The 15,853-nt window shown below is 38.7% G+C and overlaps 1 protein-coding gene across 7 annotated transcripts in view; it reads right to left on the bottom strand.

The window, feature by feature from the left end:
* Window positions 1-464: 464 nt before the first annotated feature.
* The window catches only part of B4GALT6 (beta-1,4-galactosyltransferase 6), a 70,378-nt gene continuing 54,989 nt past the window's right edge, over window positions 465-15,853 (bottom strand). For all 7 annotated transcript variants that reach the window (XM_047697746.1, XM_047697742.1, XM_047697743.1 and 4 more), the window contains 5 exons: window positions 15,725-15,841; window positions 8,355-8,542; window positions 5,292-5,414; window positions 4,911-5,012; window positions 465-4,204 (listed from right to left, as the gene is read on the bottom strand). In XM_047697746.1, coding sequence (XP_047553702.1) covers window positions 4,057-4,204; window positions 4,911-5,012; window positions 5,292-5,414; window positions 8,355-8,542; window positions 15,725-15,841 — 678 coding nt within the window. In that variant the 3' untranslated portion in view covers window positions 465-4,056. The remainder of the gene's footprint in view (window positions 4,205-4,910; window positions 5,013-5,291; window positions 5,415-8,354; window positions 8,543-15,724; window positions 15,842-15,853) is intronic.

The raw sequence follows: 15,853 nt of genomic DNA, 5'->3' as shown, positions 1-15,853 counted from the left end.
TATCTCCACAACCTTAAATCCATGTGTTTAATATAGGACAAAAAATACAGATATAAGATCATTCAACTGAGTTGGCATGTTTCATCAGAGGACACATTTGTACCATAGGTAGGAACCTGGTCCAGACTAAGCCAACTCAATTTTACGGCTCTGTATGATTTAAATGACTAAATGATTATGATTTCATGATTGGCTTTGTGACATACAGTGTCAATATCTCTATAGCTCATACTATGCATAAAAATTAATAGTAATTCATTACATAAATAATTTAAGTTGACAAAAGTCATGATTTCACATTGCAGGCTCAGATACAAATCTAGTTCCTAGATATTATCTGCTTAAAGATCTTCAACACTACTTGATACCTAGAAAACAAGAACGGCACTAAGGACAACACACCAGCTTAGTTTACTCAAGTTGTGTAGGCAGAAAAAATGTTAAAAATGACTCCTTAAATATTCTTCTTGGTAAAGTAGTATACTAATTGTACTGATAAAAACATTTAAATTTTGAGATCACTAAATGTATTTAAACTGCTGCAAAGGCAAACACAATGGCGGCTTTATGCTTCTACTGCCATCTTGTACAACCAAGGTGTTCACGAGCAGTTCTCCTCAAAATTAGGAAAACAAACACAATAAAAAAACCAGGTAAGCCCCCAAAAGTTCCTGAGCGAAAATAATTAACAGCGTCACATGGAGTCTTTAGAACATTATATTTCATAAAAGACAATGATAAAAAAGTACAAACATTTCCATGAGAAGCAAAAAAAAAAAAAAATGAGAGTACAAGAAATTACTAGCATTTATTTCAGTGCATTTATGTAGAAGCCTTTCAGATCTAATAAATAAAATAATCTTAAGTACACTTCCTCCTTCTGATAAACAATAGTATGGTCATTTTAGATCTCTCAATTGGCATACTTGCAAATACAAAGCAACAAATCTAGAGTACTAATATTCATCTGAAAAGTACACAGAGAAATATAGCAGATACAAGCAGAGGCCAAACAAAAACAAACAAACAAAACCTGCTTTCACTTGTAGGAAGCCTCCAAAAGAAGGACAGTATTGTATTGGTTATTTTCCCATTTTGTTTTAAAATGGATATCAATAGTTTGGCTGGAAAAGAAGTCTAGGCAAGTTTTTAACACGTAATTATATATTTGGATAATACTGTAAGTAAGTTTTCTGGTTGAACATCTTCACAAAATACAAACAAATTTAAATGTAGATTTAAAAAAATACTCATGTCTGCACTTTTCCCTCTCTTTTCTACAAACAGGCCATTAATCATTACTTCTCGAGCTGACAGGCACTATATAACTTTCCCAGTTAGTGCCATAGGGACCTCATGATAGCCCCATGTCCACATATATGTTTCTATCTAAGAAAACATGTTTATCTAAGAAGTACAACAGGTAAGTTATCAGAGGATGTCTTCATAATTTTAGAAAGGTTTCAACTTGCTTGATTTGATTTGTTCAGAAATATAATACTTCTTCTGTTGGCATACCGCACATTGCACTTCATACAGTCGGCAATCAATACACGTTCCCAAAGAAATCCACCAAACATGACAATAAAAGAAATTTCCATTTGCAATGCATTTGTTAAATTTTATGCAATAGATTTATTTTCATAAAATGAAGATAACTGAGCAAAACTCTCTATCACCCTTCCAGAAACATATAAAGTCATTCTTTATAGGCAAAAATCAATTTTACATGTGCACACAAAACCAAAACAAAACAAAGAGGGTAAAAGCGAAAAACAAACTAATGAGATGATTTTCACGGGATGACATACCGTATTCAAAACCGAAGAGAGCAAAATAACATGGCTCACTCATAAAACAAAAATGGCTGTTAGACTTAATCCAAGAAAATAAGGCAGATACTAGCAGAACTGAGTTCTCCTAAAACTGTAAAATGTGTATCAAAATGAGAATTCCAAAATGTGGGCCACTCCACATTAAAAAGCAAAAAATATGTTTTACGAGTAAGACTCAGAAACAGCCCTAATTTTCCCCACAGTTAAAATATGTAAGTATTAAAAAAATATTTAAGTATTATTGGGTTAATTATGCTCCTATGCCCCTACTATCTTGTTAGTGATCACAAACGTTAACATTCCCAACCAACTTTCATTTCACCAAATTAAAAAAAACTGCATTGGCTATGAGACCAAAATGAACAGATACACAAATTCAGAACAAATTTTCTTTTACTTTTCAGAGTTCGATTTTTTGTGATTTTGAGGACCACTAAAAAAATGGAAGATAAATATTTTGGACATACTGCTAGAGAAATAAATACAGAAAATTCTGTTTGTATCATAAGGGAGAGTGATCAGTTTTTTCAAAGTATAAGAATTTCAATTATGTTATGATTTGGTTTGTGGTCATTTGTATTACTAATACTGCCATAAAAGATGGTATTTCAAAATTAAACTCAAACCTGAGATAAATAACCATATTTCTGTTTTGGGTGAACAATCTACGAGGCAAATATTATCCCAACATCCCTCATAGATAGATTTCTATTGTTCTTCATTGTTTTTGAAGATTCACTTTATGGATACATAATTTTTTTGTTTTAAATTTGTGAAAATATCAAGATATTTTCTAGAATCTTTGGTTACCTATAGTTGATAATTTTCAAAATAAGGATATTGTTTGGTTTTGTCATGAAAACTTCATCCAAATTTAAGATCAAGTAATATACTGGATGTCAGGTAGTGTTCTCAGAGAAGTGTTCTAGAACATCAATCCATTTAAATAACTGATTATATATTTTAATATAATTCTATTAAATCATTTCAGTGAGGCAATTTTAAGAATACCAGGAATGTAATTTCTTAAAAGTGAAAAAAATATATAGTTCTAATAAAACTGGTTGACATTAAAGGTTCCCTTCAAAAACCTGAAATTCTATGAGTCTGAGAAATAAACTTAAAATTTGTTTTTATCTACTAAGCATTTATCTTCATAAAAATAGAACATTTAATTTCTTATCTAATATTATAATTCATTTGTATAAGTACTACTGGGTTTTCCATAGCTCATTCTTTTAAAAAAATTGTTTTGATTTTTTTTAAATGAAAATTGTTTTTTGGCTCTTCTGAACTAGAAATAATAAAAGTGCTGTTCACTATGAATTAAAAAAAAAATACAATGTACAAACACACGCTACCTCAGGAAGATTTTTTGAGGCACAAAATCCCTGACAATTACACCAAAGATACATGAAAGACAGTTAACATAAAGAGGTCCTTTATATCATGTTAACATCACAACGTTTAAGATTTTCTTGGTAATACTCATGCAATGTGCATAAACAATATGGTTGTGATTTAGCAAAATCTGATGGGATTGCAAGCAAGGAAAAAAACAGGTAATTCTGGAAGGAAGAAAAGTGGTCTAAGTACTTTCTTCTTACCCTTTAAAACCCTAGGGAAGCTGTGACTTCTTCCACACAAAAGGCTTAAGGTCTAAAGCTCAAAACTAGTGTAACAGTTTACTGTGGTAGTTGACTGTCAATTATTGACAGTTCCTTCATTTCACATAAGGGTTAACCTTTGTTTAGTGACATAAATTTGCATTGTTTTCTTCCATGCAAATAAAAAATGTCTATAAAAGTCCGATAAAGGCATAACCAATTACATGCAAAACTGCAACACATCTTTTTTTCAACAATTTGAACACGTTAATTTACATCACATATATACAAAACATGTTTAAACAGAAATAAAGCATTCTCTTGAATTAAATTATATATTTTAGTATAAAAATTTTCTCTTTGTAGGGAGCTCTCTTAACTTCCAGATTTCAGCAAGGGCCTTGGGTATCTGCAGCGCTCGCTGTGAGGGTGTGTCTCAGAGAAGAGGGTGGGTGATGGTCTCTAATCTCACACTGTAAACACTGAGGGCTGCGGGCTCCTGCTCTCACCACAGCAGGGCACCAGGACACACCCACTCACTGACCTCCAGTAAGAGTAGGCTCCTAGTTGATGATCCAGCATTGCAGTCTGTCTTGCCATGAGAGCTGTTTCCTTTAATAGTCCTCAATGGGAGCTAACTCTGGCATGAGGTTTACAGATATATTTGTATACAACCTGTCAACCAGTATTTTTGGCGTATATATTAAATTGTTCAACCCATCGATGTACTGACGCTCTTTTGAATATCTTAGCAATTTATACCTATGGTGTTAGAGAAAAAAATGAAAAACAACAGGAACATGTTCAAAAAGAAAAACTGACGACAAATATGGTCAGGGTCATTCTTATAATTAAAGCATTTAAAGCTTTTTCAATTTTTACTTTTCATATGTAATTAAAGATCTTTTAAACCATTATCTAAATTAGCATTTTTACTAGTTTTAAAAAGCCTCCTGAAAAAATTATTTTGCACACTTACAACTCAGACATCCTTAAGAAATAAAATGTTTTATGAAATAATACGTCTTATGTTAAGGGAACACTTTTTATTTAAATCGTTAACCGGACTCTTTAATATAAATATATACATATCTCTCCTCGAAACAATCACAAAAATATTTTACTTCTTTTTTTTTTTTTAAAGATTTTATTTATTTATTTGACAGACAGAGATCACAAGTAGGTAGACAGGCAGGCAGAGAGAGAGGAGGAAGCAGGCTCCCTGCTGAGCAGAGAGCCTGATGTGGGGCTCGATCCCAGGACCCCGAGATCATGACCTGAGCTGAGGGCAGAGGCTTAACCCACTGAGCCACCCAGGAGCCCCAATATTTTACTTCTATAAGAGAAAATAAGATCAACAGAAAATTCCCTGCCGAAGATTTTTTTGAGGCTGCAATGTTTTTTAACAAATTTTTCATACATCAAAAAATTCTGAAACCTTTTTATCTAAAGGTGATATTAAACTTACCGTCCTAAAAATTGGACTTCACCTCGATGGTGATGAGGAATAGACTTGTATTTTCCCAAGTCTCCCTCTGGCCTTGTTACATTGTATCCAGCATAGTGAACTCTACAAAACATGGAAATAAAAATATAAAGGAATAAACTGTGACGTAAAAATTGACTACCTGAATTTAACTTGAAATGCAGAAGAATGCTCTCATGAGAGTGGTCAATAATTTCAGAAGGCACTCTTAATGAAGAAAGGCAGAAACACAAAGCAGGATTTAAAAACCTCAAAAATTTTCCATCCCCAAAAATCTTTTCTTGGAATAGCAAAGTGCAATGTAACTAACAGAAAGGAAATTTATACAAATTCTATTATTAAGCAGTTTGTACCTCAACATACCTATTCCAAAGGTCATCATCTTCTCCTCCCCATCCCCAGAAGGCATTAGGAAAACCATTGATCTTTCTAAATTGTTCCACTGTCAGTCCACTTACACCACCAAAAAACTCTTTATATGGAAGACTAAAAAGAAAGCAGAATACAGCATTCTAAAAATGAAATCAAAACAGTTTGCCAACTGAAATCAAGTTTTCAGTCTTATATGTGCCTTGCAAAATATATTCTTATTTTCCATATAAACAATTGTGCAGATTAAATCATATTCTGGGAAATATAAAGTACACCAAGAAAGAAAACATTTCACAGTCTAGCAAAATATCTAACTATGTTAGGTAAAACACTTGTGATAAATGAAATTTAATACTCAATATTGTTATTTTGTAAGACTCACAACTCAGTGTTCAAAAATTGGTAAGACTTCCACACCAAAACAAACTTGATTAAATACATCAATAGTTGTCAATGCAATGTTAGATGCTGTTAGGCTAATAAAGTATTCTAAATCAATTGAACTTAATTATAAATGTGTCATTTATTATGTATATAGACCAGGATAAAAATAAATTAGTAATTACAACTCTAGCATTTAATTTTGAAATGACTAGATGCCTGTTCCAATAATAATCATACCTGTTCGGTATAATACCATAATATACACAATATTTACAAATATATTATTTTTAATGTACTAATATTTAGATAAATGACTTTTTGATTGCGATATAATAGACATATAATACTGTATTCATTTTAGGTATACAACATAATGATTTCACATACATATATACTATAAAATGACTATCACAATAAATCTAGTTAATATCCATCACCATACACAGTTACAGAATTGTTTTCTTGTGATGAGAGCTTTTAAGACCTATTCTCTTAGCAACTTTCAAATATATAGTAGAGTATTATTAACTCTAATCCCCATGCTGGACATTACATCTCCAGGACAAATATAACTTACAATTGAACTTTGTACCTTTTATAACCCCCTTCAGCCACCCCCTCCCCTCCACCGGCCCACCACTTCTGGCAACCACCAATCTGTCCTCTGTATCTATAAGTCTGTCTGTTTGTTTTGGTTTCCACATATAAGTAAGGTCATACAGTATTTGTCTCTCTTGGAGAAATGACTACTTCATTTTCAAATTTGGATTTAGTTTCCTTACCTTTCCCTAACTCATACACCAAGGAATTCGGCAAACCAAGTTGTTTGTTTAGATATAGATTGGTTTTCTGATCTATATCTAGATATAGAGCACCCCTCGACTTAGTTCTGAGTAAATTCCTGTGGCCCCAACCGTACTAATGGAAAGTGGTACGGCAGGGCCCCTGCAGAGGTCAGGTCAATGTGGGGGGCCAGCAGGGAAAATCTGACCATGCGCAGCAACTAGAGACCGAGCTGAGGGAAATCCAGCTGGGACTATAGCAAAGCTGCCTCAGAGAAGGGGAGAGAGCAGATCTCATCGTTTTTGTGGGAGGACTGTCATCTCGTCTCATTCCCCGTGGGAAGAAGTGCTGGGTGCCCATGGAGATCCGGTGTGGGAGAAGCAGCTCCTGCATGGACTCAGTGGGTGAGGAAGAAAGCAGTCTTGGCCCCAATGGCTAGAGGCGCCCAAGGACAACCACAGTGTCCCAGGAGACGGCACGAGGTTTACATCTGGGAAGTAACGGTCCTGCGTATATCACGAGCTGGGGGTCAGCAGGGCTGACAAGTATTGGTGGTACTCGTCATGGCATGGGTTTCCCACGCCAGTTAGATTCTTCTTCCCCAGGCTGCTGGTTTGGGAGAAACTCCAGATCAATAGATAGGTAGATATGGATAAGTGCATGTGTGTTTTCATTAACATGTATAAATTGGTAAGCACATTAATTCCATGTATTGTTCTGTTTAAGTGCAAACAATCGATTGTACTATATCCAAAATGAAGAAAAATTAGGTAAAAGGAAGACATAATAAATAAACTAAAGAAGAAAGAGAGAGGAATAAAAAAAAAAGTATTCTTTTCCTGTTCTAGTGCTGATTCACCTGGTCATGTCCTTAACACTTTTTGCCTCCCCCTACCCTGTAGGTCAGGCAGCAGGCATAACTATGAAGTAGGGAACATCTGCTTTGCTCCAGGCTTACAACTGAACTCTCTGTTCTGCTCTGTCCTCTCTCCACTTCTATCAACCAATGAAAACTGTGATTACTTGCATGCTTCAGCGCGGACGTAAGTTACTGTCACAGCTCCACTGACCGGTGACATTTCAAGGAATGTGCAGTCAGAGAGCAAGAAAGGTCTGCCTCTTATTAATAAAGGCAAGACAAGAACCTATAACTTAGAAAGAAGACACACTACAGAGAAAGGGCCTTCTCCGCACCATAACAAGTCACTGGAGAAGGGGAAGCAGAAAGGAGCCACCACGGGGGTTGTGTGGGTGGCTCAGTCGGTTAAGCGTCTGCCTTCAGCTCAGGTCATGATCCCAGGGTCCTGGGATCAAGGCGCTCACTGTGCTCCTTGCTCGGCCGGGAGCCTGCTCCTCCATCTCCTCCCGACTCGTGTTCCCTGTTTGCGCTCTCTGTCACTATCTCTGTCTCTCCCAAAGGAATAAATAAAATCTGGGGGAAAAAAAAAAAAAAGAAAGAAAGAAAAAAAAAAGAAGGGAGCCACTGTGTGCTCCATGCACCTACTCAGGGCAGGCCCAGGGTGTGTGGTCTCCTACAGTCCTAGGGTCAGACTCTACGACTCCAACGATCAAGAAAACCAACATGCAGGGATAGAAGGAACAAACCAAGTCCTATCACTGGTACGTGGGGAACCCGAAGTTAAACCTACTTTTGCCTGACATAGAGCCCAGGTTCTCTTTCCCATCCACCCAAATGCACACCTCTGTGTGAGGAAGCACCTAGATGGCGAGCGAGTGACTACCCCAGCTCCCTGTGAAGACCGAGTGGAGTGTAAGATCTCTCAGGCTTTTGAGCCCTCAGATCCAGGCACATTGAGAGAGCTACCCCTTCAATGACACGATTTTTAAGTATACGGTCTGCTCTCAAGAGGAAGGCTTATTACTCACATATACATGTATTTATCCAGCTTTGCTGCAAAATGACGTGGCATTTCTCCACAGCCATAATAGTTTCGGTCATTCTCGGGTAGATGATCCACATCATGGAAGATGACGCAGTCCCAGACACTGTCTTTCATGGCCTCTTTGAAGCCCACATTGAAGAGCATCGCACGGTTAAAAGGCTGTATGCCAGTCTTCACAAAGGAAAACAGAAACGTAGTCAGGCTTTGTCATCTGACTTTGCTCTATGGTTTTCTAACTTGTTGAATCATGGTCAAATAATAAGAGTAAATACATCCAAATCAACTAGATAAAACAAGAAAACATGTCAGGTTCTCCAAATATGTGGTTTAGATTTACTTACTACATTCTTTTGTACTTTGGTCACATATAAGAAAACACTGTCATCTAGTGCATTTATGGGATGTTTCTGTTTTACTTCAAATACATCAGAATACAGATCACTTATGACCAGGAGAAAAAAATAAAACCATTAAAAATAATATAGGTTGTGGGGCGCCTGGGTGCCTCAGCTGTTAAGCATCTGCCTTCGGCTCAGGTCATGATCCCGGGGTCCTGGGATCGAGCCCCATATCAGGCTCCCTGCTCATCGGGGAGCCTGCTTCTCCCTCTCCCACTCCCCCTGCTTCTGTTCCCTTTCTTGCTGTGTCTCTCTCTGTCAAGTAAATAAATAAAATCTTTTAAAAAATAATAATATAGGTTGTATTTTTTATTTTTTTTAAAGAATTTTTTTTTAAAGATTTATTTACTTGACAGAGAGAGATCACAAGTAGACAGGCAGGCAGAGAGAGAGAGAGGGAAGCAGGCTCCCTGCTGAGCAGAGAGCCCGATGTGGGACTCAATCCCAGGACCCTGAGATCATGACCTGAGCCGAAGGCAGCAGCTTAACCCACTGAGCCACCCAGGCACCGCTAGGTTGTATTTTTTAGTGAAGCTTTCCATATGTGTCAAGGCTAAGAGAAGCATGAAGTTAACTGGGACAGGACAAACAGTAGGCCTCTGCTTACAGAACAAGGCCAGTGAGAGCTAATTCTGTACTGTTAATTCTTACAATAAAGACACCAACATTTTGAGAGACATAAAGAAGTGAAACTTACTACACAAAACCCAACATCCTTTATTACAACCATTTACCTTTATTATTAAGAAAAGTCTATTAAAGTGCATGGGCAACAAACACTTCCTATTTTTATTATTCTTGCTTATGATACAGACCAAGTACACTTTAAGGGACAAGAAGATGGGAACTTATTACACAGAACCCAACTTCCTACAGAATATTCACTTCCCTTTATTTATGAGGGAAATTATATAAAGGCGCATCGGCAATGAAATTGCTTCATTCTGTATCTGAAGGAAATTAAACAGCAATTATCCACACCTTCGTAATATTTCTCAAAATCATTTCCAAACTAGAAAATAAAATAAGATGATGACAGAAGCAAATGAGATACACAGCACAGTCATCACCAGAAGGCTGCCGCCGGAGGGAGAAACTAATTTCCAGTCCTGAGCCCTGCACAGACTTGACTTTACTTTTACTTTTCACTTTACTTTTTACAGCTTCTTTCTTCCCCATTGAAAAGGAGAATAAAAAGGAAAGGGAGTTAAGTTAAATTACAGTGTCACTACTGGCACATCAACATCAGTGTGAACAAATTCCTTTCAGGTTTTAAAAAATTGGTTTTATTAAGTGTGGACATAATACTTTATGGCTTATAATCAAAATAAGAAGTCTATGTCTAACCCATCTTCACCTTCCAAAAGTCGAGCATTTCACCTCGTGTAGTGGTTTATCTGGCACTTCTCTCCATATTGCAAGGTGATGAGAGTTCTGACACTTCCTGGCTTCATTAATGTTAGACATTGTCTACTGACTTCCTACCATGGCCACTGAGGATTCACACCACCATACTCACTGCCCCTCCATCCATTTTCCCAATACAGTTATATCATAATTTACATCATTGGGACTGCATAAATATTTCTTGAGTGCAGGAGCACCTGAGTGGCTTGTTTGGTTGGGCATCTATCTGCCTTTGGCTCAGGTCATGATCTCAAGGTCCTGAGACTGAACCCCACATTGGGCTCTCTCCACTCAACGGGGAGTCTGCTTCTCCTTCTCCCTCTCCCTTTGTGTTCTCGCTCTATCTCAAATAAATTACACACACACACACACACACACACACACACACACACACACACATTCTTGAGTGCCAAGTGAATTATGATGCTGTTTTTAAAACTGGGATTAGTAACTTGCTTCTGTTTTCTTAGTTTTCTATTATTACTCTGTACAAAAGCCCCAACAGATAAACATTTTACTTATTAATAATTGATGTAATTCGAGCACATCAAGTCATCTATCAACTCCTTTTCCACCTCCTCAAGCCCAAAGCCAATCCCCACTGCCCTGGATTCTTGCTTCAGTCTGGAGAGGTCTAACCATGGGCTCCGCTCATCCTAGGACTTCTTCATTCCCTGGCATCACCCCTGTCCCTGACTTGGCTTTCTCCATTTGTTAAGGCACATCCCTCAACAGCTTCCTAAGTAAGGGTCCATGAAAAAAAAAATCTATCTATCTATCTATCTATCTATCATCAGTCTACCTCACAACTGATTGACATTTTGTCTGGGTAAAATTTCTAGGTTAAAAATCACATTCTCTAGAATTATTTTTTTTTAATTTTATTTATTTATTTGTCAGAGAGAGAGGGGGGGGGGTACAAAGCAGGGGGAGCGGCAGGCAGAGGCAGAGAGAGAAGCAGGCTTCCTGCTGAGCAAGGAACCAGAGCCGGGACTCGACCCCAGGACCCCAGGATCATAACCTGAGCTGAAGGCAGGCACTTAACCCAAACTGAGCCACCCAGGTGCTCCTCCGCTAGAATTATAAAGGCCTGGATCCACAATCTTCTAGCTATCAGCATTACTGAGAAGTTTCCTATGATCCTGATATATAATCACTGGAAATTCTACAGAATTTCTTCTTTATATATTCTCTTTTTAATTCGTATTCTAAAATTTCAAAATAACACGCTTCACAGTGGATGTAGATTTTATTCACGTGTATCGGTGAGTTCCTTCAATCTGAAGACATGCCTTTCCTTCTGGGAAACTTTCTTATATTATTTCTTTGGACTTTTTCCCCCTACTCCCTCCCCAGTTTCTTTGTGCTCTGCTTTTCCAGAACTTGGATTAGTGAGTCTACTGCTAATTGTGAGCAGGGAACTGGGACACAACCCCACAGATGCCTTCTCTCTGCTCCATGACATCTCGGCCTGGCCTGGAAGATCCGCTTCTGGGGTGGGGGGCAAGGGGGTGGGAGATCGCTCACACAGCCAGCAAGATGATGCTGCCAAGTTGGTTTCCCCTCCCCAGGGCTGCCCGAGTGTCCTCGTGACCTGGCAGCTGGCTTCCCTGACAGTGAGGGATCCGAGAGACCAAGGCAGAAGCAGCCAGGTCTTTCTGACCCACCCTCAGAAGTCACACACTGCCATTCCTACAGTCTGGCTGCCCAGGCAAGTCAGCCCATATTCGTTGTGGGAAGAGACGACACGAGGCCTGGCTGCACAGAGGCAAAAATCCTTGCGGGCCATCTGGGAGGTGGTTACCCTGTGACATACTGGTACTGACTGATCATCTTAATTTCTTACATCTTGTTCTACTTTAGGAGTTATTTTCTTAAGTTTACCTTCCAGCCATTGTACTCAGTTTTGTTTTAGTTTGGGCACTTTCCTTTACAATAACATCCTTATTCCGACTACTCTTCCTTTATGACGCCCTATTTTTGCAGATTCATGATCTTTTCTCTCTGTGGATATTGATTATGAGCTTTTGTTGTTCTTTTAAGATTTTCTCTGTTTCCTTCATTGTCTCTATTCTCTACACTCCTTCTCTTGGATTGGTTTTATCCCCTCTTGTGCAAGCTTTCTTCAAGATCTGAGTAGCCTTGGCATTCATGCTTGAGAGTGAGGCTCTAAAAAGCTGGGGAGAGTCTCCACGAAGCTTTGAGAGCTCTGTGGCATCCCGCTCTTGACTCAAACACATACACCACACATGCACATACACCACACCGGTGCATAAGCAAATCCTTAAACCAAACTGAAATATAAAACCAAAAGTCCCATTCCTCTCCCATGCCCTACATGTTGACAGCCCAGAAAACGGCAACACCCTTGTTCAACACACACATGCCAGCACTGTGGACAGTTCTCCATCACTCACAACACGCATCTGATTCATCAGCAGTAATATTACTTTTCAACCCGACGGAGTCAGCCAAACCCCACCACAGCTCACCTCCCCCTCGGCGACCGCGGCAGCGCAAGCCCATGTCTCCTCCTGCCGGACTTCTGCAAAGCACCACAGCTGCCCTCATCTCCGCTCCTGCCCCACTCTGCTCTCACCACAGTCATCTTTTCAAAGCCTCAGTTAGATTACTTCACTGCTTTACTGAAAACCCTCCAGTGTCTTCCAGCCTCACTGGTGATAATCCATGCCCCACCCTGGCTTTCCGCCATTTTTGCTTCTCACGCCCTCTTGGACTTCCTCCCTGACACCATCCCCCACCCAGCACTCCAGCACTGGACAGACACACTGGCCTGGAATCCACATCCCATCACATGACTCAAGGTTGCCCCGACGTCACCTCCCCCAAGAGGCCTTCCCAGAACAGTCTATATAAAAGAGCACATCTCCCTACCTTTACTGCTCTCTCTGCCCTTTTACCCCCAAAACCCTCCTGACATATCACAGGTTATGTGCTGTCCATCTCTCCTCTTCAGAACAAGGGCCTTGCCTTGCTGAGCTCACTGCTGTAACCCTGGTGTTGCATTAAGGAAAGGGCTTCATGGAGCTGATAAGGCGATGAGCTGGATATTCCTTTGGAAATTTCTAAATATTAGATGAGGCATCTTTTCCCTGGGGCTAATCTGTTTCTCTAACAAAGATACTAGTCATGCCGTGTCTCAGTTGGAGGGGCTGGGGGGATTCGTACCGACAGAGAAAAGGCCTGAGGGGTCCCTAGAGCTGGCATGCAAACTTACTTAGCCCCTCTATTCCAAAGCCCCTCAAGCTGAGCTGGGCCAGCAGAGTCAGGACTTTCTGTGGTGTGGTTTCTCCAGAGGACAAACTTAAACTTTGATTTTTTACAAGACACAACGGAGTAATCCCTTGGCAGCATAAGCAAAGATGGGGAAGTGGGAATCTGATTGTTTTGCAATCAAACTTTTAAACAACCCTGTTACTTTAGCCCTGTAATTCAGTCTACCTGTGACATCTTTCAACTGCCGGGATCCGCGGGACTTTGTCCAGCAAACTGACTCAACACTTGTCACCATCACCCTCCACGAGCATGTGGGTTTGAACATCCTCTGCTCTATTACAGGAGCTGTGAGTGCCCCATCTGCTTCCTGACATCCAGAAATGTGTTGCAATCTCTCAACGACCGAATCTTTTGTCCTTCTGGTTTAAAACTTTTTTTTTAAGTTTTTTCCTTTCACTCTCGTTTTAGGAGTTTGAAAAAGAGAAGTGGTAAATGTGTGTTCACTGTTCCCTATTTCACTGGGACTTCTAAGCTGTTCTTCAATTGCTTGGCTCTTCTGGGCACCAGTCCAGCAGAAGAATCACTCTTCTTTTTCACATGTGGTAAAAATGTTACTACCTCAAAACCACCCACCATCAGACACATGGGCTGAATTAATACTGATCAAGGCTGAGATTTAGACTTAAGTGGTTTATAAAATATGGATCTTAGCTGGTTTGTAAAGGTTGCTTCATCACCTACACAAAATAATTCAGCAGCGCTGGACTCTCAGAAGAATATGCCTTTAAAAGCACAAACACAGTGCCCTCTTCCATAGCTCAGTTGGTAGAGCCGGAGGACTGTAAAAACACAGACGCACACATCTCACCTCCCTACACATTAGAAGACTGAAGTTTCAAAAAAGGAAACTAGCAGTTGGTAAAACTGACCTAGAGGTTTTTAAACTATGGCTACCATGAAAGAAGTTAAAAGTTTTGATTTGTTATCAGATAATAAAAAAATCCATTTTCATAGTATAGGTTGTCACATTAAAAAGTACACATACACTATATGCATCTCTGCATGGGAACAAATTACCTTAAAAAGGTGATTTACATACAGAGAAGTGTAAGTTATAATAAACACCAAGTATTTCCGGGGGGGGGGGGGGAATGCAGGCAAAAAGCTAAAAGGAGATCTAGAATAAGCCACAAAGGAGCTGGGAAAACATACTATATATAATAATCTTAGGAACATAATTTGAATATGTTTCACAAAAAAAAAAAAAAAAACACAACAAAGGAGCATTTAATAATGTAAGCTAGGTCACTTTCTGTCTACTGATAAGTAAGGAAATCCATTTTTTGTCAGGGTTAGTGTGAGTAAAAAGAAGGAATATCAGGATAAAATAGGTTATCAAGGTCAAAACCAAAAGTACCCAAATTACAATATATTTGAAACACAAATGGAGTGCACCTTTTTAGAAATGCTACCTAGAAATCACTGATAAAATTCAGCAAGTGCCTCGTGCTTGGGAGGTGGGGATGGGGAAAGGTGAGGGAAGAAATCGAAGATAATACTTTAAGTATGAAACTAGGTAATGACAGGTGGAAAAAACTAAAAGTATGGTAAATATCCTCCAAGGGTGCAAATAAGACTGAAAGAAATTGTAATGTATGGAATACTGAGATATGAAAAATATTTATAGAAAAAAAATTAGCTGATAATATGAAGACTAATTAAAAAAATGTTTCTGGTGAGTGTTGTGAAATGTGTAAACCTGGCGATTCACAGACCTGTACCCCTGGGGCTAAAAATACATTATATGTTTATAAAAAAATTTAAAAATTTTTTCAGAAGTTTCATTTTAATAGGTAAGACATGATGATTAAAAACAACAGGAGCACATCAGCTGATAAATGGATTAACAAATGTGGCATATGTAACATACTCAATCCCAAATAAGAATTTACCCAAATATGAAACTAAAGATTCACTCTAAGCTAGACATTTTTAAATCCCACCATATATCTAAGAATTTATTAAGTTCCAGTACACTTAGGTACCATTTTGAAAAATATTCTCACCTGGGACACTGTGAGGCTCAGTCGGTTAAGTGTCCAATTCTTGATTTCAGCTCAGGTCATGATCTCAGGGTTGTGAGATCAAGCCCCACATCGGGCTATGCACTGAGCATGGAGCCCACTTCAGAGTCTTTCTCTCCCTCTCTCCCTCCCCCTCCCCCACCACTTACACAGACGCTCTCTCTAAAAAAGAAATAAAATTTTAAAAAAATTTTTAAAAAGTGAAAGAAAAAGAATAACATTCTCACCTGTTCAATGACATAAAAGGCAAATTCCAGCCTCTGCTTCTGGAGCATTGGAATCAGATGCAAGAAAAAAATCGGAAGATGTTCATGGCGATTACGGAAAGGAATGAGAACTGCCACCTTTAAAAACAA

The sequence above is a fragment of the Lutra lutra genome, chromosome 12 (assembly GCF_902655055.1).
Source record: "Lutra lutra chromosome 12, mLutLut1.2, whole genome shotgun sequence".
In the NCBI taxonomy this organism is placed as follows: Eukaryota; Metazoa; Chordata; class Mammalia; order Carnivora; family Mustelidae; genus Lutra; species Lutra lutra.
The sequence above is the reverse complement of the archived record's forward strand: the minus strand, read 5'-3'. Positions and strand labels throughout refer to the sequence as shown.